At 48.8% G+C, this 27,567-nt stretch overlaps 1 protein-coding gene across 1 annotated transcript in view; it reads right to left on the minus strand.

Annotated features, from left to right (window-relative positions):
• The window catches only part of hmcn1 (hemicentin 1), a 361,968-nt gene extending 334,927 nt beyond the window's left edge, over positions 1-27,041 (minus strand). The window contains 1 exon segment of the mRNA XM_052011513.1: positions 26,472-27,041. Within this exon segment, the coding sequence (XP_051867473.1) occupies positions 26,472-26,751 (280 nt within the window). The 5' untranslated portion in view covers positions 26,752-27,041.
• Between the last annotated feature and the right edge of the window lie 526 nt (positions 27,042-27,567).

Here is a 27,567-nt window from a genome sequence, read left to right on the forward strand (position 1 = left end):
GCTTGCTGGTTTATGGCTTGAAGGTAAAAATCTTACATGGAAGTGACAAGGCGTTTTCCTTTCACAGTATTAAAAAATTGGTATCCCGTAAATAATCAGTTACTTATATTATTCATTTTCTTAATGTTGATAACAGCTGCATTTTGAAATGTTAATGAGTACAGCAACTTTGTTTGCAGCTTTCAGTCAATACACTGGTCAAATGTCCACATTTTCTCCAATCATCTTGATTTTGTGCTGTTACATATTGAAATGCTCGAGTCACAGACATACACCAAGAATTTAGAGAACTTGGTCAAGAAGCGATGACAGGTATGGAACAGAAGGGCACATAAGGAAACAAGAAAGTGAAACAAAAGAGCAAGTGGCCAACTGCCAGAGGCAAGGCAAACAAATGGAACCTTACAATGTGCCATAAATAAAAGATGATTAACAAGTACTGTTACCAACCACCCCCCTCCCCGCGCCCCCCCCCCCACACACACTCAAAGTCCCTCATTTTCCAGAACTTCTGCCAAGCTTTTATTCGACAAATCTTCATTTCCACTGTCATCATTCAGTTGCAATGAGTTAAAGGCAGAAACAAACTATGACCAAGCAACCTTTACCTTAAAGCATTTTTCAGGAGAAGTGCCGCAGAAATTTATTGCCCCCATCTTCAACTTCTTTACATCACTATCCTGTGTTTCAAGTTACTTACTCAAGTTCCTAACCCATGATTGCTACCATGTATTCCCAGTGGCAAAAGGTGACGGGGCTGGTTATCCTGGAGCCTTGGAGAACCATCAAGACCATTGTTTCAAGGTAGCAGCCTCTGGAAATCAGGTATCTTTGTATCAATTGTGTAGGATCATAGAAATAAACAGTTTGCATTTCTGTGCGCACCTCAAACACGGGAGATGCCAGAGCACATTATAGTCAAGGAAGTCTTTGTTGCATGATAGAGAACCACAACCATTCTACACAGCAGGACCTATAGAAGCAACAGAATAATTAACCTATCCATTTCCCAGTGTGTCACAGCATATTTTACATCCATGCAAAAGAAACTGGAAATCAGCTTACTATTTCATTGGAGAGTCTTTCCGACCATCCAGCATTCCATTGATATTGTACTGAATCTTAACCTGGATTTGTTGAAGTTACTAGAATGAGAGTTAAACATTCAATCTTCAAAATGCTAAAGGCAGGAGTACCACCACTGAGAAAAATTTGACAAATTAGTTCCCTTATGTCAAAGCACTCGGGGAGGTCTTAGGGGAAGTGACCCCACAAACATTATCCAGTAACATCTGCAATTACTTCAAGAGACCCAGTTGTGTTACACATTCACAGATAGCCAACTTACATCAATCACACCTCAGATGTGATTGAATCTCTTAATGCACTGTAGGACCGTTCTTGTTGTGGTAGAGTGCATTGACTTACTTTGCCATCTCTATTTAGACAAACAGCAATTACTTTTGAAAGATCAAACATGTTCCTAGCCACTGACAGCTCAAGGTTGCAGCTTCTTGTGCTACTTGCTGAGGAGGAATGTTGCCTTTAACCCCTTCCTTCCTCAGCAGCAGAATCCAGTAATGGGCACTTCTCTGGCCACTAGACATGTCAAATGATGATTGACAGTGATTTCACAGGGGCAGAGTTGAAGACCACCACATGGCAAACTCACTGATATAGGACAATTCAGTCCAAATGTACACAATTGTCAAACCTCATATTAGAAACAAAATTAGACTTCAAAAAGATGACAGATTTTGTCAAAGCAAAGAAAAAAATGACTCCACTGAAGGCTACAACTGCTGCATGGTGTACAATATCTGAAAGGAATGTTGACACAAGGAATGCCAGTAAAAGCAAGAGACTATGGGGCTGGGGCCAAGCAGCCCAAAGAAAACAACTTTACTACCTAGACCACCAAGGCCCTGCAACACATTGTGACCTAAATGTTCCCCTAATTTTCCTTAGCTGATCCTATGCATTCTCCATCACTGGATTTCAACTTGTGAAACTGCAACAGGATACATTCACGCTTCACACGAACCGAGCAACCAGGTAGCATTGGGGGAGGAAGGAGGGGGTCAAATTGACAAATGGTTACTAAAAACTATTTTGTTCTTAATAATGTCGAAACAATAATACATTGAAAATGTCATCAAATGTTGAGCCAGCATATTAGTAAGGTGGACTGAGTAAACAGGAGACATGTAAACAAGAGGAACAGTGGCGCATATTGAAGCAGCTGGTCTACAATGCTCAGCAAGAGTTTATCACAATCAAAGAGGGATTCCAGGAGAAAGAGCCACAATTCATGATTAACAAAGGTGGTCAAGGATAGTGTTAAATTGAAAACTAGGAGTGCACAAAGTGGCAAGGGCTGGTAGTAGACCAGAGGACTGGGAAGTTCAAGGATCCAGCAGTAAAAGACTAAAAAGCTCATGAAAAGGGAGAAAATTTGCAAGTAATATGAAAACAAAAGTTTCTATGGACATACAAGTAGGAAGAGGATGGCTGATGTAGATGTGGGGCTTCTGGAGGAGGAGGCTGGTGAATTTATAACAGCAAATGAAGAAATGGTAGATACGTTGAATTTTTTTTTGCGTCAGTCTTCATTGCTAATATCCCCAAGATATCAGACAGGCCAATTTCAAACAGCATACCTGAATTTACAAAAATAACTCATTTACAAGGGATAAAGTATGGGAGAAACTCACATGGCTGAAGGCAGACAAGCACCAGGACCTGAGGCATTGGGGTTTTAAAGGAAGTGGCTGCAGAGACAGTGGACCCATAGGTTGAAATTTTCTTACAACTCACAAAACTCAGAGTACCAGAAGATTGGAAAACAGCCAATGTGACTCCCTTATTTAAAATAAGGAGAAAGGCAGAAGGCAGGGAACTACAGGCCAATTATTTTAACAGCGATGATTGGTAAGAAGCTCAAGTCAATAATCAAAGAGGAAATAGCTAATCATTTAGGAAAACTGAAGAATTAAACTTAGTCAACATGGCTTTATGAAAGGCAAATCTTTGAGGATGAAATATGGAGAGCTAATAGAGGGAAACCCACAGTTGTATGAAGATTTCCAAAAGGCATTTGACAAAGTGCCACACAAGAGGCTAGTACACAAATTAAAAGTCCATTGTATAGGAAGAAGGGTTTCAGAGTGGATTGAAAACTGGCTGTCTCATAGAAGACAGTTGGAATAAATGGGTCCATTTCAGACTGCAAGGAGGCAACTAGTGCAGTACTGCGGGGATCTGTTTTTGCCCACAATTTTTCACTGTTTGCACTCTGGACCTGGAGAAAGGAACAGAACACAACATTTCCAAATTTGCTTATGATATGAAAATAGTTGGAAGGGCATGCTGTCATAAGGATACTAAGATTCTGCAATGGGATAATAGATAGAATGAGTGGGCAAAAGACTGGCAAATGGAGTTAAATATGGGGAGGTGCAAAGTCATGCACTTGGGTGGGGGAAAAAGGCAGATTACCCAAATGGAGAGATACTGCAGGTGAGTGAAGAACACAAGCATCTAGAAGTTCTAGTGCAATAGTCGTAAAAAGTTAGCAGGCAGGTCCAACAAGTAGTTATGAAGGCAAACAACATTTGGCCCTTCATTGCAAAGGGGTTGGAGTTTCAAAATCAGGAGGTTTTGTTGCAAATTGTACAGGGTGTTCACGAGGCCTCACTCAGATTCCCTCCTGTTTTAAAAAGACCACTATCATCCCAGTACCAAAGAAAAGCAAGGTAACATGCCTCAATAACTACTGACTAGTGGCTCTGACATCCACCACCATGAAGTGCTTTGAGAGGTTGGTCATGGCATGCATCAACTCCAGCTGCCCAGGCAACCTGGACCCACTGCAATTCGCCTATCGCTGAAACAGGTCTACAGCGGATGCCATCTCCCTGGCCCTACACTCAGCTCTGGAGCATCTGGACGGTAAAGGCACATACATTAGACTATTGTTTATTGACTACAGCTCTGCCTTCAATACAATAATTCCAAGCAAGCTTGTCACCAAACTCCGAGACCTAGGACTCAACGCCTCCCTCTGTAACTGGATCTTTGACTTTCTAACAAACAGACCGTAATCAGTGAGGATAGCCAGTAATACCTCTGACATGATTATTCTCAACACTGGTGCCCCACAAGACTGCGTCCTCAGCCCTCTACTCCCTATACACTCGTGACTGTGTGGCCAGATTCTGCTCAAACTCCATCTACAGGTTTGCAGATGATACCACAGTTGTAGGCCGTATCTCAAACAGCGATGAGTCAGAGAACAGGAAGGAGATAGAGAGCTTAGTGGAATGGTGTCATGACTAATGTCCAAGCTTTAAAGCCAGTTTATAGCATCCGTTGCACAACTGGCACGTAGAAGCTGCCTTTGACAGTGTGCCATTCTTTGCAACTAGAATTTGATTTGAGATTCCATTGATGGGGATATCTTCCCTGTCTGGTTTGTATCTAGTTTGGAGCTATCTAAATATTGCAATTTGAATACCTCTGGTATATTCTGATTAACACAAGTTGTCTTTTTTTTGTTTAGGGACTGCTGCTGACAGAATAGAAATAATTGTTGCTTGCCAAAAGGAAACTTCAATGTTTTTCCTTAGGTGCTTTTAATAAGTGTCTGGAAGGCTGCATCTCAGAATGCTGACTGGATATTGTTGGAGCATGTTTCACCAGCATATAACATACAACTTTACCAAAGGTCACATTCTTTAAACTGCAGGAAATAATTCATTTTGCGGCAGCAAAGTGTAAAACGTTGGCTCATTCTGGGAGTTGTAAACATTGAAAGTAATTAAAAAAAACAGATTTCAAATCTCATACATTTAGATATGGTAAAATGCCCTCGGCATACAGAATTTGCCGTTGATACCATGTATTCCTCCAATACAGACATGACTTCAAAACCAAAAAAAAACTGCAGGTGGGGGAATCCTAGTAAATTGTTAGAAATATACAGATCAAAGAGCATCTGAGGAGAGAGAAACAGAATTAATGTTTGAGTTTTAAGTTCTTTCAGCAGCATGTGTCATTTTATTTCTAAAAGACATCTGTGTTTTCCACAGTGCCTTGAAGCAGTGGCACCAAGTAGGAAATAAAACTGAAGTGGGAGAAAGGAATGAAAGACAAGTCAGTCCAAGTTCTAGAAAATGTTTCAAATATAGAGGGAATACAGAAGGAGACTGAGGGTTCCATATGGTTGCTGAAAGAGTAGATGCAAGTAGTGAATGAGATGAATAATGTGGAGCCAAGAGTGCATTTGGAGTCATTGTAGGACTTCAAAGCTATTCCCACTGCACAAGCAGCACAGGCTCAGTATGACCTACTAATCACAGATGTTATATGAAATGGCAAATTAGCAGTAAAATGTTATGCAGGATCTGCCAGGTTCCAGAAATCTGGCCATTGAACTCTAAAGAAACACTCCTATACATTCAGAAGAGATGGTTAAGCCTTTCAGAAAGCTAGCTATTCACTCACTACCACCCACTCCCCCCACACCATCAAAAGGCTCAATAAAGTTCCTCCCTGTCCACCTAAATGAGGTGTGCTATTGTTTTTTCTTTAAATCCAGTTCTTGAGATCTGGACATCACTGGCAAGGATAGCAGTTATTACCCCTTGGTAATTGACCTGAAGGAGATTTTCTCTGATGCCATCTTGAACCATTGCAGACTTTGTGAAGGTACTCTCATAATACTCCTGGGCAGGAAGTTCCAGGATTTTAACACAGGAGAAAGAAACAGCGATACATTTCCAGAATGACAGCACAACTGTTGGGCTTTGGACAAAGTGAATGTTTAAAGACCAAGGCTTCAGACCTGATGAAAAACTCATGATCAGTCTACCAGGCAGCACAATCTCCAGCTTCATTTGCTTGAGAACCTACAACACTTCAAAACACTTGAGAAACATTATCAACATCTCTACAAAATCCACTGGCAGGATAAGCCAATCAACGTTCATATCATCTCCCAATCCAGTCCAACTTCGACAAAGGCTGCAAACTGCACATTGGCCAATTATCTCAAAATTGGAGTGAAAGCAAGTCATCTCCAACCACTAGAATCATAATTAGGACTAACTATCCTAAAGCACTGAGGGTAATATCTTAAGAGATAATGCTGCATCTATTCTGAACACAGGATTATTACATTCAAAGAATAAGCTCAGCATGGCAGGCACGGTAGTGTAGCAGTTAGCATAACGCTTTACAGTGCCAGCGACCTGGGTTCAGATCCGGCCACTGTCTGTAAGGAGTTTGTGCATTCTCCCCGTGTCTGCATGGGTTTCCTCCGGTTTCCTCCCACATTCCAAAAGACGTACAGGTTAGGAAGTTGTGGGCACGCTATATTGGCACCAGAAGCATGGCAACACTTGCGGGCTGCCCCCAGAACACTACGCAAAAAGGTGTATTTCACTGTGTGTTTTGATGTACATGTGACTAATATAAAGATATCTTATCTTACATTCTATACAATACTACTGGAGTGCAATTTTGATTAAAGGATAAACACCATTGATTTCTGAAGATGGGAAGAAGAGTTCAATAATGAACAGAGTATCAACAGAATCCTAATGAATTAAGCACACCTTCTCAATTCTTTTCTGGAAGCAAGGCCAACAAAGCCTGGTTCTGGACAACCAAAGAACAATTCAAGACCACATTAGTGCTATTCCCATTGAGCCACTGAAGTCCATTTCCAAACACAAGCACAGCAGAGCTCCCCACTGGGAACACCTCAAAGTCCTCCCTTTTTCAGGTAGTGCACAGGGAAAACAAATTCTATCCAAATCAAAAATATCAAATTTTCACAACCGAGTGATGGTCTTTTCTGCGTGGGTAAAAATGACAGTTACTGAACATGCCTGAAGCATCAAACTTGCCTCCCGTGCATGCCACCTACTGGTGAAGAGGAAGAAGAGGAAAAATAATTTTACAGCTTTTTTCCATCAGCAGGCAATGAAAGCCGGGGGGGGGGGGGGGGCGGGGCGGTGGAATCTGCTTTTTAGAGATGTATCACCCTCACTCTAATAAACAGACATCCTCACAGGAGGAAACAATGCTGCTCAGTATAAAACCCATCTCAAATTTAGAACTTAGTTTGGAAAAGCAAATTTTGGGTGATACGCTCATTCAGACCTCAGTTCCAATTACATTCCTGAACACTGCTGCTAATACATTGTCAGGCCACAAGATGCCATACCAGTTACCTACATTTAAATAAAAGCAGCAGCTGCACCTTAATTTGATCCCAAAGGGACAGTTTATTCCAATAGTGATGTTATCACTTTGAGCTCAAACTGCTTTGCAATATGGAGATTAGCTGACCAACTACAGTTGACCCCTGCATTATGGTCATTTGGGTAACAAGTCTTCCTTCACACAAGTCACTCCCAAAAATTTGAGACATGGAATGTGTGAAAAAAAAAGGAAAGAAATGTTTTTTCCCCAAGTTGCACCTCTTGGCACATGGGCAGATGTGGCTTTCCGTTATGGAAAATTACAGTATGTACCATTTGCCAGAAAAGCAACCCATTCACCCATTCCCTACCCCCAGGTCCCTTGCAATGATCCCACACCTGTGGTGGGCTACACTCGTGTAATTGTCCCTTAAGAAAACTTGCTTCCAGCAATTTACATGAAAGTAACAGGTGCTCTGACTGTTACAGATTTGTGCCTAAATGCAGTCCTGTAGTTGTACCCCAGGGCCACAGGACTCTAGAAGTGTGGTGTTACAAAGCAGATTCCACAGCAGCCAAAACGAGAGGTTTAAGTAGAAGTGATTGCACAACTCAGCAAAGGGTTTTCTCAGAGGTCTGGAACCAACAAATGATGATTTTGACACCTCCTTTGCTTTATTCCTTGGAATTTGTTTACTTTTTAATAAATGCTATTCATCAAACATTATAAAGTCATTGAATATGATTTCTTACCTGCTTCACACTTCATTTCCTGTACATCCTGTTCTGGTTCCTTCCCTGCATTCTTTTCCCTTTCCCCTATTAATTCTACTTTATTTGATTCTCCATCTTTCCCTTTCCTTACAAATGGGATATGGTGGGTCAGGGAAAGGAAGCATTGACAACTACCTCCTCCTACCTGAGCAAGGACATGGTTCTCTTCCCTACATTTGGACAGCCCCATTACCTATATTTCTCTTTCCAATCATTTTTTTTTCACACCAGTCACCACTTCTACCCACCAAAATCACCACCCCTACCAAACACTCAACTCCTTTAAAAACATTAGGAGCAGAAATAAGCCACCCTGCACCTCAAAACTGCTCCACAACATTTTTTTGTAAGATCAGGGCTGATTCAGTGACAATCTCATCGCCACACCCCCATCTACCCACAGTAAATTTCCAGCCCCTTGCTTATTAAGCATCTATCTCCAGCCTCCAAAATCTTCAAAGACTTCACTACTATTTGAAGAAGTATCCAAAGACTCACAAACTTTTCAAAATACTTCACCTTATTTCTGTCCTATATGGATAACTCCTTAGTTGTGACATGACCCCTATCCTCTGTTTTCTGAGCAACAGCTCTCAATTTACCCTGAGCACTAATCATTCACAAAAAGACAGGTGGCAAGAAGCCATTAGACCCATCCCCCACCACACCAACCCAACCAATTTCCCTCATCCCCTTTGCACTTCTTTTTCCTCCCCCTCTCGAAAAGGATTCATTTGTTTTCAAAAACCAACTTTCCCCTTTTTCTGTCTGTCTGTCTGTCTCCCTCTCCTATCCCCACACACTGTGGTTCACAATGAGATCCTCTGTCTCACAGGTGAAAGATGTTAGTGTTGACCTTTACTAATTGCCAGAAAATCACTGAAGTAATTAGCAGGCTTCAAAATTCAACAGGTGTTCTTTGAGCTTGAAGTAGCACTGCCTGGTCTTTCACCCCTCCCCCACACCCCAAAACCTCGATTGCTGTCTGTTTCTTGAGGTTTACACATTAATGTTAATATAATGTTCATTTCATTTTAGTAACCTATAATGTTGATATAATGTATTATATATAGGTTATTAAAATGAAATGAACATTTAAGCACTTAAGTGATCCTGATAGTAAGAATAGACCTTCCTAAAAATGTACAATGGATTAACAGCTAATGGACATCTTTATCATTGAAAGGGCTTAGTGCACTGATAGTGCAGTGATATCAGAGGGAGGGGAGGGGAGGGGAGGGGAAGAGAGAGAGAGAGAGAGGGAGAGGGAGGGAGTAAGAGGGGGAGTGAGGGGGGAGGGAGGGAGGGGGAGTGAGGGGGGGGAGTGAGGGGGAGTGAGGGGGGAGGGAGGGAGGGAGAGGGAGGGGGGGAGGGAGAGGGAGGGAGAGGGGGGGGAGGGAGGGAGAGGGGGGGGGAGGGGGAGAGGGAGAGGGGGAGGGGAGGGAGGGGGAGAGGGAGGGGGAGGGAGAAGGAGGGAGGGGAGGGAGGGAGAGAGGGAGGGAGGGGAGGGAGGGGGAGGGAGGGAGAGGGAGAGAGGGGGAGGGAGAGGGGGGGAGGGGGAGGGAGAGGGAGGGAGGGGAGGGAGAGGGAGGGAGGGGGAGGGGAGGGAGGGAGGGGGAGGGAGAGGGAGGGGGAGGGGGGAGGGAGAGGGGAGGGAGGGAGAGGGGGGGAGGGAGAGGGAGGGAGGGGGGAGAGGAGAGGGAGGGGGGGAGGGAGAGGGAGGGGAGGGAGGGGGGGAGGGAGAGGGAGGGGGGGAGGGAGGGGGGAGGGAGAGGGAGGGGGGGAGGGAGGGGGGAGGGAGAGGGAGGGGGGAGGGGGGAGGAGGGGGGGAGGGAGGGGGGGAGGGAGAGGGGGGAGGGAGAGGGGGGGGGAGGGGGGGAGGGAGAGGGGGGGAGGGAGAGGGAGGAGGGGGGAGGAGGGGGAGGGAGGGGGGGAGGGAGAGGGAGGGAGGGGGGAGGGAGAGGGAGGGAGGGGGGGAGGGAGAGGGAGGGAGGGGGGGAGGGAGAGGGAGGGAGGGGGGAGGGAGAGGGAGGGGGGGGAGGGAGGGGGGAGGGGGGGGAGGAGGGGGGGGAGGGGGGGAGGGAGGGGGGGGAGGGGGGGGAGGGAGGGGGGGGAGGGGGGGGAGGGAGGGGGGGAGGGGGGGGAGGGAGGGGGGGAGGGGGGGAGGGAGGGGGGAGGGGGGAGGGAGGGGGGAGGGGGGGGAGGGAGAGGGAGGGGGGGGGAGGGGGGGAGGGGGGAGGGAGGGGGGGAGGGAGAGGGAGGGAGGGGGGGAGGGAGGGGGGGAGGGAGGGAGAGGGAGGGGGGGGGAGGGAGAGGGAGGGAGGGGGGGGAGGGAGGGAGGAGGGGGGGAGGGGGGGGAGGGAGAGGGAGGGGGGGAGGGAGAGGGAGGGAGGGAGGGGGGAGGGAGAGGGGGGGAGGGAGGGGGGAGGGAGAGGGAGGGGGGAGGGAGAGGGAGGGAGGGGGGAGGGAGAGGGAGGGAGGGAGGGGAGGGAGAGGGAGGGAGGGAGGGAGGGAGAGGGAGGAGGGAGGGAGGGAGAGGAGAGGGAGGGAGGGAGGGAGAGGGAGGGAGAGGGAGGGAGGGAGGGAGAGGGAGGGAGAGGGAGGGAGGGAGGGAGGGGAGAGGGAGGGAGGGAGGGGGGGGGAGAGGGAGGGAGGGAGGGGGGGAGGGAGAGGGGGGGAGGGGGGGAGGGAGGGAGAGGGAGGGGGGGAGGGAGGGGGGGAGGGAGAGGGAGGGAGGGGGGGAGAGGGAGGGGGAGGGAGAGGGAGGGAGGGGGGAGGGAGAGGGAGGGAGGGGGGAGGGAGAGGGAGGGAGGGGGGAGGGAGAGGGGGAGGGAGGGAGGGGGGGAGGGGGAGGGAGGGGGGGAGGGAGGGGGGGAGGGAGGGGGAGGGAGGGGGAGGGAGAGGGAGGGAGGGAGAGGGAGGGGGGGGAGGGAGAGGGAGGGGGGGGAGGGAGAGGGAGGGAGGGGGGGAGGGAGAGGGAGGGAGGGGGGAGGGAGGGGGGGAGGGAGGGGGAGGGAGGGGGGAGGGAGGGAGAGGGAGGGAGGGGGGAGGGAGAGGGAGGGAGGGGGGGAGGGAGAGGGAGGGAGGGGAGAGGGAGGGAGGGGGGGGAGGGAGAGGGGGAGGGAGAGGGGGGGGAGGGAGAGGGGGGGAGGGAGAGGGAGGGAGGGGGGGAGGGAGAGGGAGGGGGGGTGGGGAGGGAGGGGGGGGGTGGGGAGGGAGGGGGGAGGGGGGGAGGGAGAGGGAGGGGGGGAGGGAGAATGGGGGGGAGGGAGAGGGAGGGAGGGGGGGAGGGAGAGGGAGGGAGGGGGGGAGGGAGAGGGAGGTAGTGGGGGAGGGAGAGGGAGGGAGGGAGGGAGGGATGGGTAGCGAGGGGGAGAGGGAGGTAGTGGGGGAGGGAGAGGGAGGGAGGGAGGGAGGGAGGGAGGGAGGGAGGGGGGGAGGGAGGGAGGGAGGGAGAGGGAGGGAGGGAGGGAGGGGGGGAGGGAGGGGGGGAGGGAGAGGGAGGGAGGGGGGGGAGGGAGAGGGAGGGAGGGAGGGGGGAGGGAGAGGGAGGGAGGGAGGGGGGAGGGAGAGGGAGGGAGGGAGGGGGAGAGGGAGGGAGGGAGGGGGGGAGGGAGAGGGAGGGAGGGGGGGAGGGAGAGGGAGGGAGGGGGGAGGGAGAGGGAGGAGAGGGAGGGAGGGGGGAGGGAGGGGGGAGGGAGAGGGGGGAGGGGGGAGGGAGGGAGGGAGAGGGGGGAGGGAGAGGGGGGGAGGGAGGGGGGAGGGTGAGGGGGGAGGGGGGGAGGGGGAGGGAGAGGGAGGGAGGGGGGGAGGGAGAGGGGGGGAGGGAGAGGGAGGGAGGGAGAGGGAGGGAGGGGGGAGGGAGAGGGAGGGAGGGGGGAGGGAGAGGGAGGGAGGGGGGGAGGGAGAGGGAGGGAGGGGGGGAGGGGGAGGGGGAGGGAGGGGGGGAGGGGGAGGGGGAGGGAGGGGGGGAGGGGGAGGGAGAGGGAGGGAGGGGGGGGGAGAGGGAGGGAGGGGGGGGAGGGAGAGGGCGGGAGGGGGGGAGGGAGAGGGAGGGAGGGGGGGAGGGAGAGGGAGGGGGGGAGGGAGAGGGAGGGAGGGAGGGGGGAGGAAGAGGGAGGGGGAGGGGGGGAGGGAGAGGGAGGGGGGGAGGGAGAACGAGGGGGGAGGGAGAGGGAGGGAGGGAGGGGGGGAGGGAGAGGGAGGGAGGGAGGGAGGGGGGGAGGGAGAGGGAGGGAGGGAGGGGGGGAGGGAGAGGGAGGGAGGGAGGGGGGGAGGGAGAGGGAGGGGGGGAGAGGGAGGGAGGGGGAGAGGGAGGGGGGGAGGGAGGGAGGGAGGGAGAGGGAGGGAGGGGGGGAGGGAGAGGGAGGGAGAGGGAGGGAGGGGAGGGAGGGGGAGGGAGGGGGAGGGAGGGAGAGGGAGGGAGGGGAGGGAGGGGGGAGGGAGAGGGAGGGAGAGGGGGAGGGAGAGGGAGGGAGGGGGGGAGGGAGAGGGAGGGAGGGGGGGAGGGAGAGGGAGGGGGGGAGGGAGAGGGAGGGAGGGGGGGAGGGAGAGGGAGGGGGGGAGGGAGGGGGGGAGGGAGGGGGGGGAGGGAGGGAGGGAGGGGGGAGGGAGAGGGAGGGGGGAGGGAGAGGGAGGGGGGGAGGGAGGGGGAGGGGGGGGAGGGAGGGGGGAAGGGGGGGAGGGAGGGAGGGGGGAGTGAGGGGGGAGGGAGGGGGGAGTGAGGGGGAGGGAGGGAGGGGGGGAGTGAGGGGGGAGGGAGGGAGGGGGGGGAGTAAGAGGGGGAGTGAGGGGGGAGGGAGGGGGGGAGTGAGGGGGGAGGGAGGGGGGGAGTAAGAGGGGGAGTGAGGGGGAGGGAGGGGGGGAGTGAGGGGGAGGGAGGGGGGAGTGAGAGGGGGAGGGAGGGAGAGGGGGAGGGAGGGGGGGGAGGGAGGGGGGGGGGGGGAGGGGGGGGGGGGGGGGGGGGGGGGGAGGGGGGGAAGGGGGGAGGGGGGAGGGGGAGGGGGAAGGGGAGGGAGGGGGAGGGGGAAGGGGGGGAGGGAGGGGAGGGGGAAGGGGGGGAGGGAGGGGAGGGGGAAGGGGGGGAGGGGGGCAGGGGGGAGGGGAGGGAGGACGGAGGGAGGGGAGGGGGAAGGGGGGAGGGAGGGAGGGGAGGGGGAAGGGGGGAGGGGGGAGGGGAGGGAGGAGGGGGGGGAGGGAGGGGAGGGGGGAATGGGGAGGGGAGGGGGAGGGGGAAGGGGAGGGAGGGGAGGGGGAAGGGGGGGAGGGAGGGGAGGGGGAGGGGGGGAGGGGGAAGGGGGGGAGGGGAGAGGGGAGGGAGGAGGGGAGGGAGGGGAGGGGGAGGGGGGAGGGAGGGGAGGGGGAGGGGGAGGGGGGGAGGGGAGGGAGGAGGGGAGGGAGGGGAGGGGGAGGGGGGAGGGAGGGGAGGGGGAGGGGGGAGGGGAGGGGAAGGGGAGGGGAAGGGGGGAGGGGAGGGGAAGGGGAGGGGAAGGGGAGGGAGGGGGGAGGGGAGGGAGGGGGGAGGGGAGGGGGGAGGGGAGGGAGGGAGGGGGAAGGGGGGAGGGAGGGGAGGGGGAAGGGGGGGAGGGGGGAGGGGGGAGGGGAGGGAGGAGGGGGGGAGGGAGGGAGGGGAGGGGGAAGGGGGAGGGGGAGGGGAGGGAGGAGCGGGGGGAGGGAGGGGATGGGGGAAGGGGGAGGGGGAAGGGGAGGGAGGGGAGGGGGAAGGGGGGAGGGAGGGGAGGGGGAAGGGGGGGAGGGGAGGGGGAAGGGGGGGAGGGGAGGGGAAGGAGGGGAGGGGAGGGAGGAGGGGAGGGAGGGGAGGGGGAGGGAGGGGAGGGGGAGGGGGAGGGAGGGGAGGGGAGGGAGGGGAGGGGGGAGGGAGGGGAGGGAGGGGGGAGGGGGGAGGGGAGGGGAGTGAGGGGGAGGAGGAGGGGAAGGGGAGGGGGGGAGGGGAAGGGGAGGGAGGGGGAGGGGGGGAGGGGGAGGGGAGGGGGGAGGGGAAGGGGAGGGGGAGGGGAGGGGAAGGGGAGGGGAGGGGAAGGGGAGGGGAGGGAGGGGGGGAGGGGAAGGGGAGGGGAAGGGGGGAGGGGAAGGGGGGGAGGGGGGAGGGGGGGGGGAGGGGGGGAGGGGGAGGGGGAGGGGGGAGGGGAAGGGGGGGAGGGGGAGGGGGGAGGGGAAGGGGAGGGAGGGGGAGGGGGAAGGGGGGAGGGGAAGGGGAGGGAGGGGGAGGGGAGGGGAAGGGGAGGGAGGGGGAGGGGAAGGGGGGAAGGGGAGGGAGGGGGAGGGGAAGGGGGGGAAGGGGAGGGAGCGGGAGGGGAAGGGGGGAAGGGGAGGGAGCGGGAGGGAAGGGGGGAGGGGGGGAGGGGGAGGGGGTAAGGGGAGGGGGGAGGGGAGGGGAGGGGGAAGGGGAGGGGGTGAGGGGAGGGGGGAGGGGAGGGGGGAGGGGGGAGTGGGAGGGGAGGGGGAGGGGGGGAGTGGGAGGGCAGGGGGAGGGGGGGAGGGGGAGAGAGGGCTGGGGGGAGAGAGGGAGAGTGGGAGGGATGGGGGAAGGAAGGAGGGGGGAAGGGAGACAAAGAGGCAGGAGATGGAGAGGGCCTTGAGTGAATGGGAAAGGTTGGATTACATTGGGATAATTTTCCTTTCTGCAAGGAGGAAAATTGCACAGGACTAGGATCCAACTGTATCTCCAAGCTGGTAGCATGTGGTTTGTTTCTTATGTGGCTTTGTGAGGAATAGATTTTTAGCTCATTGTTTTATTTGTACTGTAGTGCGTTATTCAGGACAAATTTTGGCACATGTGGCGTGGGTATAAGGAAAGGCATGGGTTTCTGTTCAATAGTTGAAAGCAGGTCTAGTTTAAGACCAAGAAATTGAGCAGTCGGTTCCACTGAGCATGTTCCACCATTCAACACGATCACAGGGGATTATATGTACAGTATGCCTTAAGACCACTTTCCTTCCCTGTCCCTACATCAAAAAATCTATCAGCCTTGTACATCAATAACTGAGCTTCCACATCGAAATGGGTGGAAGGCTGTGGCACATTGGAGATGACGAGCTTTTCTTTCTGGTGGGGCAAAACAGTTCCCTTTCTCACATGGAAGGGGAGGGGAAGTCAAGTTTGCCCAAAGCTGTGGTGGTGGGTAGTACAAGCAAGTAGTGACCAAACTTGTGAATAGGTGTTTGAAAATATGAAGGGGGGGGTGGCGGGGGAGGTGTGATGGTGAATATAAAATTTCTGAGGATGAGTTGCCGGACATGAATGCAAAGTTTCCTTCTCATGCATTCCAATCTGTCTTAACTCATGAGCCAAATAATATTGTATTGTATACCATAAGATTTCAAGCCTACATTTCTGTATTTTGAACAATCTCTGCATGGTCTAGCCTGGTTCTCAAAATGCTTATGACAGGCATCCAAAATAATTATTGTACCATTACCATCTTTCTAACTGAGATCAACTAAAGGGCTGGATATGATGCCATAGCAATCTGGAAATCAAATCATAATTGCAAATTTATATATCCCATTAATACAATCAGATTAATACCTAATTTACTGCCAGGTGTTAAAAATAAACCATTATTGAACACTCAATTTGACATAATCACTTAGAATGATTGTTGTGTTAAAAAAATTGTCTCACCATTTTATGATTAAACCTCTTCAATTACTCAGAAATTCATTAATGTCCACAATACGAAATTGTATTGAGGTTTTATTTTTGTCTTTCATTATGGTAAATAAAGACAGGTTATGCCAGTTCTCCAAAGCAAAATGTTCAGGAAATAAACGATTTGTCTCTTGGGCTCTGCAGTGGTCAAAGCTCAGCAAAAGCATTCAGATATGCAGAAATCCAGACATCCACAGTCAAATTCAACATACACAGCCGTACATAAGGTTGCAAGAGCCCGGGCCAACAAAATGCTATGTCTGCTTATGTCACTGACAGGTATCTGTCCAGATCTGGAGAAATTTAGTTATTTTAATCACACACTAGATTAGATACACTAAACATTTAATTTCAGTCTTTAAGAGACCCTTTCTTTTCATTTGCTTGGCATTCCTAGCCACTCAAAGTATAGCCTTTCCAGTTCAACAGCCAGTATGATCTTGAAATTTTAGGGTCAATAACAAGAAAAACTATATAGTAGAGACAACAGAATGCAGATGCTGGAAATCTGGAGCAACACACAAAATGCTGTAGGAACTTAGCGGGTCAGGCAGCATCATGGAGGCAAATGGACAGTTGATGTTTCGGGTCGAGACCAGTGTATACTTTATACAGTACCTTTAATGTAGCAAGTGAACCAGGGTGCTTTACAGGAGCATTAACAAATAACAATTTTCACCAGGCCAAAAACTTGGGACATGCAGGTAAGTTGTAAAGAAATTTGAGAGGTTGTCGCAATTAGAGGAGAATTTCAGGGCTTAGTACTTTAGCCTCTGAATATACAGCCATCAATGGTGAAGTGATTAAATTCAAGGATGATCGGAGGCAACTATTGGAAGAGTGAGTTCTGTTGGAGGAATAAGAGTCAAGAAGATTGTAGATATAGGAAGGTCAATGGAAGGGCTCCAAAATAATGATGAGAATTTTAAAACCAGGGTGTTGCTTTACTAGGAGGCAACATAAATCAATCAATACAGCAGTGCTGGGTGGCTGGACATGGTGTAAGTAAAACAGCAAAAAAAGGACTTGGCCATGGTGGCTGCCACAGTAGTGTAGCGGTTGGCGTAACGCTATTACAGTGGCAGCGACCCAAGTTCAATTCCAGCCATTGTCTGTAAGGAGTTTGTACGTTCTCCCCGTCACTGCGTGGGTTTCCTCCCACATTCCAAAAGACATACGGGTTAGGAAGTTGTGGGAATGCTATGTTAGCGCCAGAAGTGTGGCGACACTTGCGGGCTGCCCCCAGCACATTCTCAGACTGTTGGTTGTTAACTCAAAAAGACGCATTTCATTGTGTGTTTCAATATACATGTGACTAATAAATAAAAAAGTTTTGAATAATCTCAAGTTTAGGAAAGGTTGAAGCCACTCGGTGTGTTGGAATAGCTAACAAAGAGTAACAGAGCAATAGTGAGATTTCTACACCAGGTGAGTTGCAGCAGGGGTGGAGATGAGCAACAAAAGGGAGATGAAAATAGATGGTCTTAGTGACTGAGAGGAATTGTGGCATGAACCTCATCTCGAGGCCAAGGTCGCAAACAGTCTGGACCTGTTTTGGATGGTTCTCAGGGGAAATGATTGTGCTGATGATCTGAATTGCACAATGCCACATTTTTTTGAGTGCTATTCTATCCAATTCATGAATAAGTGGGTAACAAAAATCAGGGATTCACTGGGTAGATTGCAAAGTCTGCAACTTTTGGCACAGGTCTACTATGCATTTCCGACCCTCAATTTGGACATCTGGGTGCCATTTTTGGTCACTTAAGTGACCAGTGAGATCAGCGATCTTTTTCAGCTTCTATGCAACTTTGTGACCTCTGTGAGCGGGCCCCAGACTCACAGCACGAACCAGATAACATAGGTCACTGCCTACACCACACTCCACGCCACCCACCAATCACACACACACACACACACACACACACACACACACACACACACACACACACACACACACACAAACTGTAGTGAACCCATCCTCTCTCAAGCTTGCCCCAGCTGCTCAACTCTCCTCACTGGGCTTGCACTCTGCATCACAAATTCTGGCCCAGGCAAATTTATACCTCCAAACATTTTTATCTAATTTCTCTCAGCTTTAGTGATTTTACTCTTATTTCATTTTGCAGGCAGCATATCACTGATGGCTTCCCTTATGAATAGTTGGAAGAAGCAATTATTCAGCATTGAGGACTTTTCCTTATGAAAGCAATTTACTGATCAGTAGATTGCACTCCTGCACAATCCTGGTGGAAATTCATAAACTGGTTATAAAAGAAATAACAGATCCAGCAGGCTTTCCACAACTGCAGTCCACAGTGGGATTCAGGAATTCTCATCTCACTTCTGAGTAGCCAGTAGAATGCATAGCTACTATTACCATGTACTGGTCTTATTGATGACAAAAGCCTCAGCATTAAAGAATTTAAAAAGCATTTAATTCTAATAAGACCAATTGCCTTAAGACCCCATCCATCAATTCCCTGCAGGGAATTATGTTCCTTTTGTGACCTTTGATCTTCAACCTAAGGCCTTGGTCTCTCAGAACAGCAGGCTGCCATTACAAACTCACAACCTCGGAAGATTTGGCTCTTTAGCTATGCCTTTAAAGGCACAAAATTTTGTACTAATTTGAAATTAATAAAAAGATTGAAAAAGAAAAAAAAGGCACACAATTGCCCCTAATACTTAAAAATGTTTATCACCAGGATTTTGTACAGGATCACCAGCTGACCAAACAGGCAAAGGTAATGCCAACTCTGACAATGTGACACTTCACCAGAAAGATCCTCTGAATCTGAAAACATGGCATCCCCTTAACCTTCCCTAAACTTCTTTTATTCATTTTTTCAGGATGTCACTGGCAAAGCCATGTATGATCCATCCCTAATTGTCTATCCCTTATTGTCCAGGAGAAGGTGGTAGTGTGTAACTGCCTCAAACCACTGCAGTCCTACGGGTGAATGTCTCCCACTGTGCTATAGGGCAGGGTTCCAAAACATTGACTTAGCAACAATAAAGGAACCACAATAAATTTCCAAGTCATGAGGGTGCATGATTTGGAGGGGAAACTATTAGGAAGTGGTCTTCACGTGCATCTGCTGCCCTTGTTTTTTTTGATGGTAGAGTTCATGGATTTGGGAGGTGAGCAACTGCACTGAAATTGGAGATAGTACACACTGCTGTCATGGTCATCAGTGGCAGAGAAAATGAATGCTTAGCATGATGGATGGGGTGCCAATGAAACGGACTTCTTTGTCCCAGATGGTGCCAAGCTTCCTAAGTGTTGTTTGAGCTGCATTCTTCCAGGAAAGCAGAGAACACTCCATCACTCTCCTAACGTGCCTGTAGATAGTGGAAAGGCTCTGGGATATTAGAAGTTAAGCTACTTGCTGCAGGATAGACAATCTCTGACCTGCTCTTGTAGCCATAGTACTTGTGCATAATTCCAATTGATTTTCTGATCAATGGTAACAATCAGGATGTTGATGGTGGGGTTTTTGGTGATGATAATGCCTTTGAGCTTCAAGGATAGTCATTGGACCCTGTTGTTAGAGATAGGAGATACCTGGCACTTTTGTGGTACAGCTGTTACTGGCCACTTATCATCACATGTTGGAATGCCATTTAGGTCCTGCTCCAGGTGGAAGTTGTGAATGGATCTGGACATTCTGCAATCATCAGTAAATGTTCCACTTCTGACTTTATGATGGAAGGAAGGTCATGGATGAAGCATCTAAAGGTAGTTGGACCTTGGACATCAGTGCAGGAGTTCCTCAGGGCAGAGTCCTCAGACTGACATTATTGACTTCCAACAATTGCAAACATCCTCCTTTGTGTGATTCCAAAAAGCAGAGCGTTTTCCCCTGGAGCCCCGCTGGCTTCGATTTTACTATGAGCCATGATACCACACTTGGACAAATGTTGATTTGATGTCAAGGACTCTCACCTCCACAATTCAGCTCTTCAGTTCACACTTGGAGCAAGGATGAGCTGAGTGTTCCCGGTGGAACCCAAACTGAGCATCAGTAAGCAGGTTATTAGACTATGCTCAATAGCACTGCAACACTTTCCATCAACTTCCTGCTGATTGAGAGAAGAATGATTGGGCAGCAAATCAGCTGGGCTGGATAGCACTTGATTTTTTTTCCTCTATTTTTTATTTTACACCAAGAACATGTTCATTTATGTACTTAAAGCCCAGTAATGCTAAAACCAATGGAACTATACTACTGAATATAAAAGGATACATATTTGGGTGCATTCATATCATAAGTAGAATGGCATTGAATCAAAGCAAGGTCGGCAGAAGGAGTTAGTCCCACTCAACTTTGAAGTCAATCTGGGCTTCAATAAACAATTTATACAGTACTGTTAGTGTAGGTTCAAACTAAAACCACATTACGTTAATGCTAAGTTTACAACCTAATCCACGATATCTCTATTTGTACTTTGAGACTTTGCAGTATTCATGCAGCTAGTGACTGGAATTCGTGTAGAACACGAGAATCAACAACTTGACAACAATATCAAATACTGTTGTCAATTCACGACCAGCAAATATTAAGCCGCATCATTCACACTCATTGCTATGGAATTCTCTGCAATTCAGTACTCATTGATGCCAAGAGATTTTATTTTCTAAAACAGACATCATTCATAAAATTTTCTAATACAGTACATCTGTCACAATTCACAATAAAATGTTACAATGCAGATCTTGCAAGCAAATGGAATGATATCAGCATATCATAAATATTTCCCTCACAAACGTTCCATGAGTGATAATTCCAAAGGGCCCTTTTTATTGCATGTGTTCCAGACACTCAGTGTAATAGCAGAGGACCCGTTACTATGGCCTTTCCCCATACTGCCTGTGTGGAGGCCGCACCAAGCTGCAAAGCATAGTCCTGCACCTTGGAATGCGCCAGTCTGCAACATTCGGTTACGGACAACTCTTTGCATTGGAAGACCAGCAAGTTTTGGGCAGACCAAAGGGTGTCTTTCACCAAGTTGATAATCTTCCAGCAGCATCTGATGTTTGTCTTAGTGTGTGTCCCTGGAACCAGAGCAAAGAGTCCCATGTTTCGCAACTGCATGGAATGAATTTTGAGAAAGAACACTGCATCACTTTCCAGAATTCTTGGCAAACATATTCAGAAGAAGATGGATGATAGTCTTATTCTCACTGTGGCTATATTCAGACTCCTGTTGTACATGAAGGATCTGACAAGGAGGACCCTCCTCACCACCAGCCAAGCAAAGTCTTGATGCTTCTTTGAGAGTTCCGGTGATAAGGCATCCTGCCAAGAGATTTCAGCAGTCTATCTGGGCAACCATCTGACATTTCCCAGCATCCCTTCTTCCCAGAGGGCCTTGAGGACATTCCCTGCTGACCACTGCCTGATTAACGTGGTCAAAAGTATTTCTGCACACAATTTTTTCTACAAGGGACACGTGGTGTGGCACAGTGCAACTAAATGGAATGTTCCATAGCAACACAGCCATCCTTCATAAATCCAAGGAAACGCAGCAACATTTTGTGAAGCGTACTCAGGGTTTATGCAGAGCTTGATGCAGCCACACAAAAAGATAGCCATCAGAATGAGGACCAGATTGGGAACATTTTCCCTCCCTTTCTCTGGAGATCTGTACATTGCATCTCTGCAGACATGATCAATTCCCCAGATGAAACGGAAGACAGCAGCAGTCATCCCGAACTGTCTCGCATCAAGCAGATTGTATAATATTAGTATTTATATGACCAAGCTCCCTTCAGAATCTGTAAAATGTGAAAGACTGAATGCACGTTTTCTTGACAATTATCAATGAAGGAATGAAATAACAATTGCGGAATAACAGTAAAATCATTAGCAGCACAAAATAAGCAATGAATATGCAAATAATTAGTAGATAGGAACATCTGATAGATCTGGTAAGAACTTACCAAAACAATTCCATAATCCCACACCAGCTAATTATCATATATTTGTAATTAATTTCATTGGTTGATTAACAGAATAGATTCATGTAAGATAGCCAACAGCATTAGATAGCAACCCGTTAAATGTATTGACATTCACATGCTTGTAGTTACTGAAGTCTCTTCAAATTATACAGTATCAGTGGTCAGATGGCATGGATGACCAGCTGCCTCCCATTCTTTTGGGAGAATGGTGCTTGTTTTCTGATATCAGGATAAAGACAAATATTAGCAAAAACTTGACTGTGCCAGATAAGGACTGTCGTGAGGTACCATTTCCATCATGGGCCCCTGCTGCAAACATCAGTTGCACATTTCCATCCATGAGTTGGGATCCAGTGTCAGGGGTGGGGGCAGTGGAGTGAGAAGGGATGACCAGAGAGCAGAGGTCAGAACAATCAGGGCAATACTGTGGTCGGAGGTGGGCAATGCAGCAAAATAATGAGTGAGACCAATAATCAGGGCAACATTGGGTCAGAGGATCAGGAGGGCCAGAGAGGCCACAAGGAGCACAGTGAGGATTGTGGGGAAGTGGGTGGGGGGAGGGAAGGCAAGAGGGTTGATTCATTATTTTGGTGGCCAGAAGGATAAAAAAAGATAAGCAATGGATCTCAACCCAAACCGTCGACCATCCCTCTGCCTCCACACTTCTTCCAGCAGTTTGTTTTGTGCAACAGACTGAGCCGACCAGATTTGAATCTAGGAAGACCTAAATGCCCCAAAAGTGACCAATGACGTTCACATCCAGGATTACAGTCCAAGTTCCACTGCAGTGCTCCAAAGGAACTATACACTGGGAGTAACATCAACTATTGTCCTGGATTAGTTTAGCTCAAAAAGCCCTGTTAGTTCCCAAGTCACACACTACTCCTCACCCAACTACACACAAAAGTGTTCTCCAAATTAGCAAAATATAAGCACCCAAACATGCCAGGTTGCTCTCTTAATTTTCTTCTCTGATCATTGCTAATGAAGAATTGCACATAGCTGAAATAAGGTAGAACATCTTTCTGTTCCCTTAAAGTCATCTCTGGTCCTGTGATCTTATGGCTTGTCTTCTATCACTATCCTATAAAAATACAGTCTTAGCCTACATTGTTTAAGTGGCACAATCATATCCTAGGATTTAGCTTGATTATTGACTCCATTTTGGAGACATATTTTGAACAATTCTTTAAATCTTTGCTGCTATCATTGCCTACTCAACGTAAGAGCACAACGATAATGCAGTTGAGAAATGAAGGGGGAAAAAAAACATTTTTGCTTTTTCTTAAGAGCGTGAAATTAAGTTATCCAGGTCACTTAAGGCCCAAAATGTCATTCTGATCAGTCCCAACACTACCACAATGATCACTGTTTGGGTTGTGTTGGGTTGAAGAAGTTCACCTTAAGTTAACATAAAAAAAAGTCAATGCATTGGAGCAATCTCATCAAAATTATCAAACGCATTAAGTTTCAGAATATGCAACTTGCATGAGTTCGTGGAAAACAGTGGCATCGTGATGTCCTGTGATATTTTAAATAGGAAAACTTTGGTTTCATATCAGAACCAGAAAGCAAAACCCTTTGATTGACTGGCAAAACAGCTGTAATTCTCAAATGTACATTAACTGGAGATGTAATAAGCCACTGAGTATCGTCCAACATCAGCCACCAAGATCACAAACAATATTTTCAGTCATTGAAATATAAAGAATTTAAGGAACGAAGCACCAGAGTTTATTTTAACAAAGTTCTGGAATGTATTTTGTGTGGCAGTGTAAAACAGATCATAGCGTTGAGTAACTTGCTTTACCTCTCCTAATATTTCTTTCCATTGTAGCATCCTGCCCAGCTGATCATTCAGAGCCTGGACAAAGTAGTTTATAATTAAAATGTTGAAGCATCACATCCTTGTTCAAACATCTCCAATATGGGGCTTCCTGTCCGAGTGGGCATGAAAGCCAAATAATTTGAACTGCATCTAACTTGTTTTCTCTCGTTCCTGATTCTTATGAAAGGTCTTTTACCTGAAACATTAACTCTATTAATCTTTCCACAGTTGCTGCCTGACCTGCTGGATGCTTCCAACATTTCCTGTTTTAGGTTTGAACCTGGACTGTGGCTCTTTCTTGGACATTAACCCTCAAACCGTTGCCACATTCTGTAGAATTCCAGCCTCTCTAATCCAAACTACAACATATCAGGAAATGAAATATTTCCTCTCCCCTTTCTAATGACCCATTCTCCAGCCTCTTCTTCCACCGGGACTCTCCCACCGGGCCCGTTACATTCCCTGGATCTATTCACAGCCAACGGTCGGCGCGACATCAGCCATCTCGACTTTTCTGCCCCCCTCACCTACTCCAACCTTATCCCTTCTGAACGCTCTGCTCTCCACTCCCTCCGCACCAACCCTGACATTGTCATCACACCAGCCGACAAAGGTGGTGCCGTGGTAGTCTGGCGTACTGGCCTCCACCTGGCCTACACCAGGGGTAGGTAGGAGCCACTTCCTCCTACCTATCCCTGAACCATAATCCCACCAAGGACCACCAGGACATTGTCTCCCGCACCATCACTGACCTCATCACCTCGGGAGATCTCCCTGCCTCACCTCAGTTTCTCTAATAAAATATTTCAACAGTCTAGTTTGTTCTGCTAATAAAATGAACCTTTAAACATTCTAATTCATATGAAATCTATTTGAGACTGCTGGCTCTGCCTTTTGTTCCTCTCCTTTTTAACTTTATCTTAATTTTTTTTTAAAAAAGTGCAGGATATATCTTATGTCTCTAATCCCATTTCTTCTCTCCTCACACAGTCTGTTGAGAATTTATTTCCACTCCAGTTCTGTGGGTTCCAAGGTAACTGAAGAGACCAATGTGGGACCCACAGAATGTGCCACATTTGGCCACAGGCTGCACTGAGCAGGGTGGATGTCCAGCCACGTCTGACCATATCAATCTTTAATCCATTTTAAGTATATCAAACCAAGATGGACTACCACTAAACTCATTCCTTTAACATTTCCAAGAGAGCCTCATTCTGACACAGTTTATTTGGTAACAAAAATGGATGTAATCAGTGTTATAGTTTCAAGCACAGGTGCCTCTCGGTGCTGATTCTTGCACGCCAGGACCAGAGAATAAGGGACACTGTAGTTGGATACAAGTGAGCACTATAAAATTTCTCAGACTAACTTGTACCATGATACACAGATCGATGGTACAACACTTGCAGTACAATAGTTGCAGTGCTTGCAGTCTGCATTCAGTGAGCAGCTTCTTGGAAGGTATCACAGGTGATAATCCAGTTGAGCTCCACAGCCCCAGGAGATTTATATGTAATGGTCGGGTTGCAATCCAGAGTTTGTATAAAAGTCTCTCCACATAAATGGTTCAACATGAAAAAGTAAAACCTACTGAGACAGAGTATCAGAGAATTCTAATGTTTTACTATGGGACAATATTTTTTACACTGGAGTCTATCCTATCCTGATAACTGAGGGATCACTGCTCCATTTAAAAATGATTTATGGTTACTATGTACTTACGCTGCACCTTTCACACTCTCATGATGATCAAACCCTTTTATAATCAACTAAATAGTTTTGAAGTGCAGTTACCTTTGTTATGTCCAAAACTTGCAGTCAATAAGTGCACAGCAAGGTCGCAAAAACAGCAATATGATAATGATGAGATAATTGTTTTGAATTAGATTGATTAAGGGATAAATACTGGCTAGGACACCAGAGATAACTCTCCCTTTAAAGAATATGACAGGACCCATTTCAGTCATTTGTTATCTTGACCAGTCAGTTTGATGAAACATCTCACTGTCGCTGAGAGTATTTCTGCCTTGTGACTCCCGTCCAGCGTCTCATCTCAATGTAATGTACTCCCAATAGCGCACTCACTTCCTTAACGGTTTACTAGCAATGTTTTCTTGATTGACGCCGCTATGGTTTAATATAACTTATTGCCACCCTCTATCAATATGTATTGCTACACATAGATACATTATCCCATCCTTTCACCAAATGAGATACATTTCCTCCGTTCAGCGGAAAGTGGGAACATTTTTTTCCCCCGCAATAGAAGACCTATTAGTCATTTCAATGGATCCCTGTGGTTTCGAAATGTGAGATTTCTGAGAATGTGGCTTCCTCAGTTGACCTCTGATTCTTGAAGGGGGGGAAAATCCCCGGGTCTTGTTCAAATCGGAAGTGTAGCCTTGATGAGGTTGACTTTCATTCAACCCACCTCAGTATCATTCTCTGCCAAGTACAATATACTCGATATTTCCCATTATGCAGGGAACGGCATGGATTCCAGTTCTCCTGCTGTTGGTCGATTCTATTTAGTCCCCACCACATACTGCTCATTTCATCCTGCTGAGAATTGGCATTTAATTTGTCCCAGAATCTGTATTGTGCTTCCCCTGCCCTTTCACAGGCTGACACAAGTCCTCACTCACGCTATTGCCCCCGAGGAGCTGAGCGTGTTTCAGACGGCTCGCCGTTATACCCATAACACTCTCAAAGCAACAGGCCTTCGTTCCGGGGAGAGCGGTGTGTTAAATTGAGCTCTATATCTACTCAACGGGAGATGGGGGTGCTGGGGGTGGGGGGAAGTGTTCATGCCAACTTAAATTTTGCCAAGGAAATGATAGATGTTTTGAAACATGGGGAGAACCATTCTCGGTTCATTCAAGAGTGAGAACAGCAACTAATATAATGAAAATTAACAATAATATGGATGTGTTTGGGACAAGGGCCGCGTGAACACCCGAAGCAAAGTGCCCAAAACTTCACTCCAATAAAATACGTGTCAGAAATAATCGTCAGCCTTACCTGGGTCGTGAAAAGGCACAAGGGCAAAGTTGTACAGAGGCTTCTTGGGTCGGCTTAAGGATGTTTCTAAAATCTTTGAAGCTCCTTCAATAACTTGGACCAAATCATCATACATGGAGCCGGTCACATCAAACACAAAGGCCAGTGTGGAGGCTCCCTCCGGGACATCCTGCGCCTTCTGCTCGCCCTCAGGAGCATCTTGAGCGGTCGAACGCAAAAACAGGACAAGGCACACGGCGAAGGTCTTAACTGACCATTTCATGTTCGCTAGCACAATCATTTTAAACAAGAGCAGAACACCTTCCTCCAAAAGTCAAATGACGTGTAAATCTAGGCGATGCATTTAAACACACAAACGTTTGATCTGCGAGGCAATAGAAATAAACTTTTCTCTCTTCTGGTTCTGATCTCCAGAGGTTGTTCAAAGCTGCGGGTCCTCCGCCAGTCTCGCCTTCCCTTCTGCCGTACAGTGAGAGTGGCCAGATCTGGGGAACAGCCTGACTGTTGGAGGAGTTGGTTCAGACTGTAAGCTCTACTGCTCGGGTCAGCCTCTTCCCTCTCCTCAACAAGGCAAGATGATACCCTGGTGAGTGCCGTGTGCCGATTGGAGCACATTACACTGGAGTCATTCGGATTTTAGGGGCCCGCTTTGGGGCGAGTGCTAAGTTTAAAGGTCAGCCCTCGGTACTGTTGACTCCAGGGATCAATGGAAAATGCACCGCGCGCTCAGCACTTTTTGTTTAAGTTTATTTTTTTTCCAAAGCGAGCTCGGTAATTATAAGTATGTTAGTGATTAAAATTGATGGAGTTGTGCTGGGAGCCGGCATTTAATTACATCACTGGTTGCAGATCCAACGTAATTACAAGAAAACAGATTAGCTCTCGAGAATTGATGAAGGCGCAGACGCCTAGCTTCTACTTAGCAGAAATACTGGAGAAAATAGAGCTTCTACTTAGCAGAAATACTGGAGAAAATAGAAGAGCGGAGGTGATCTTTGTTGCAGTTGCACTGCACACCAGCTCAGCACCGAGAAATCCCAGTAGTACCTGGTGACAGCTTGTTTCTGGACCTGGTGAATTGCGTGTCGGTTGTCTT

This window comes from Pristis pectinata, chromosome 3, assembly GCF_009764475.1.
Source record: "Pristis pectinata isolate sPriPec2 chromosome 3, sPriPec2.1.pri, whole genome shotgun sequence".
Lineage (NCBI taxonomy): Eukaryota > Metazoa > Chordata > Chondrichthyes > Rhinopristiformes > Pristidae > Pristis > Pristis pectinata.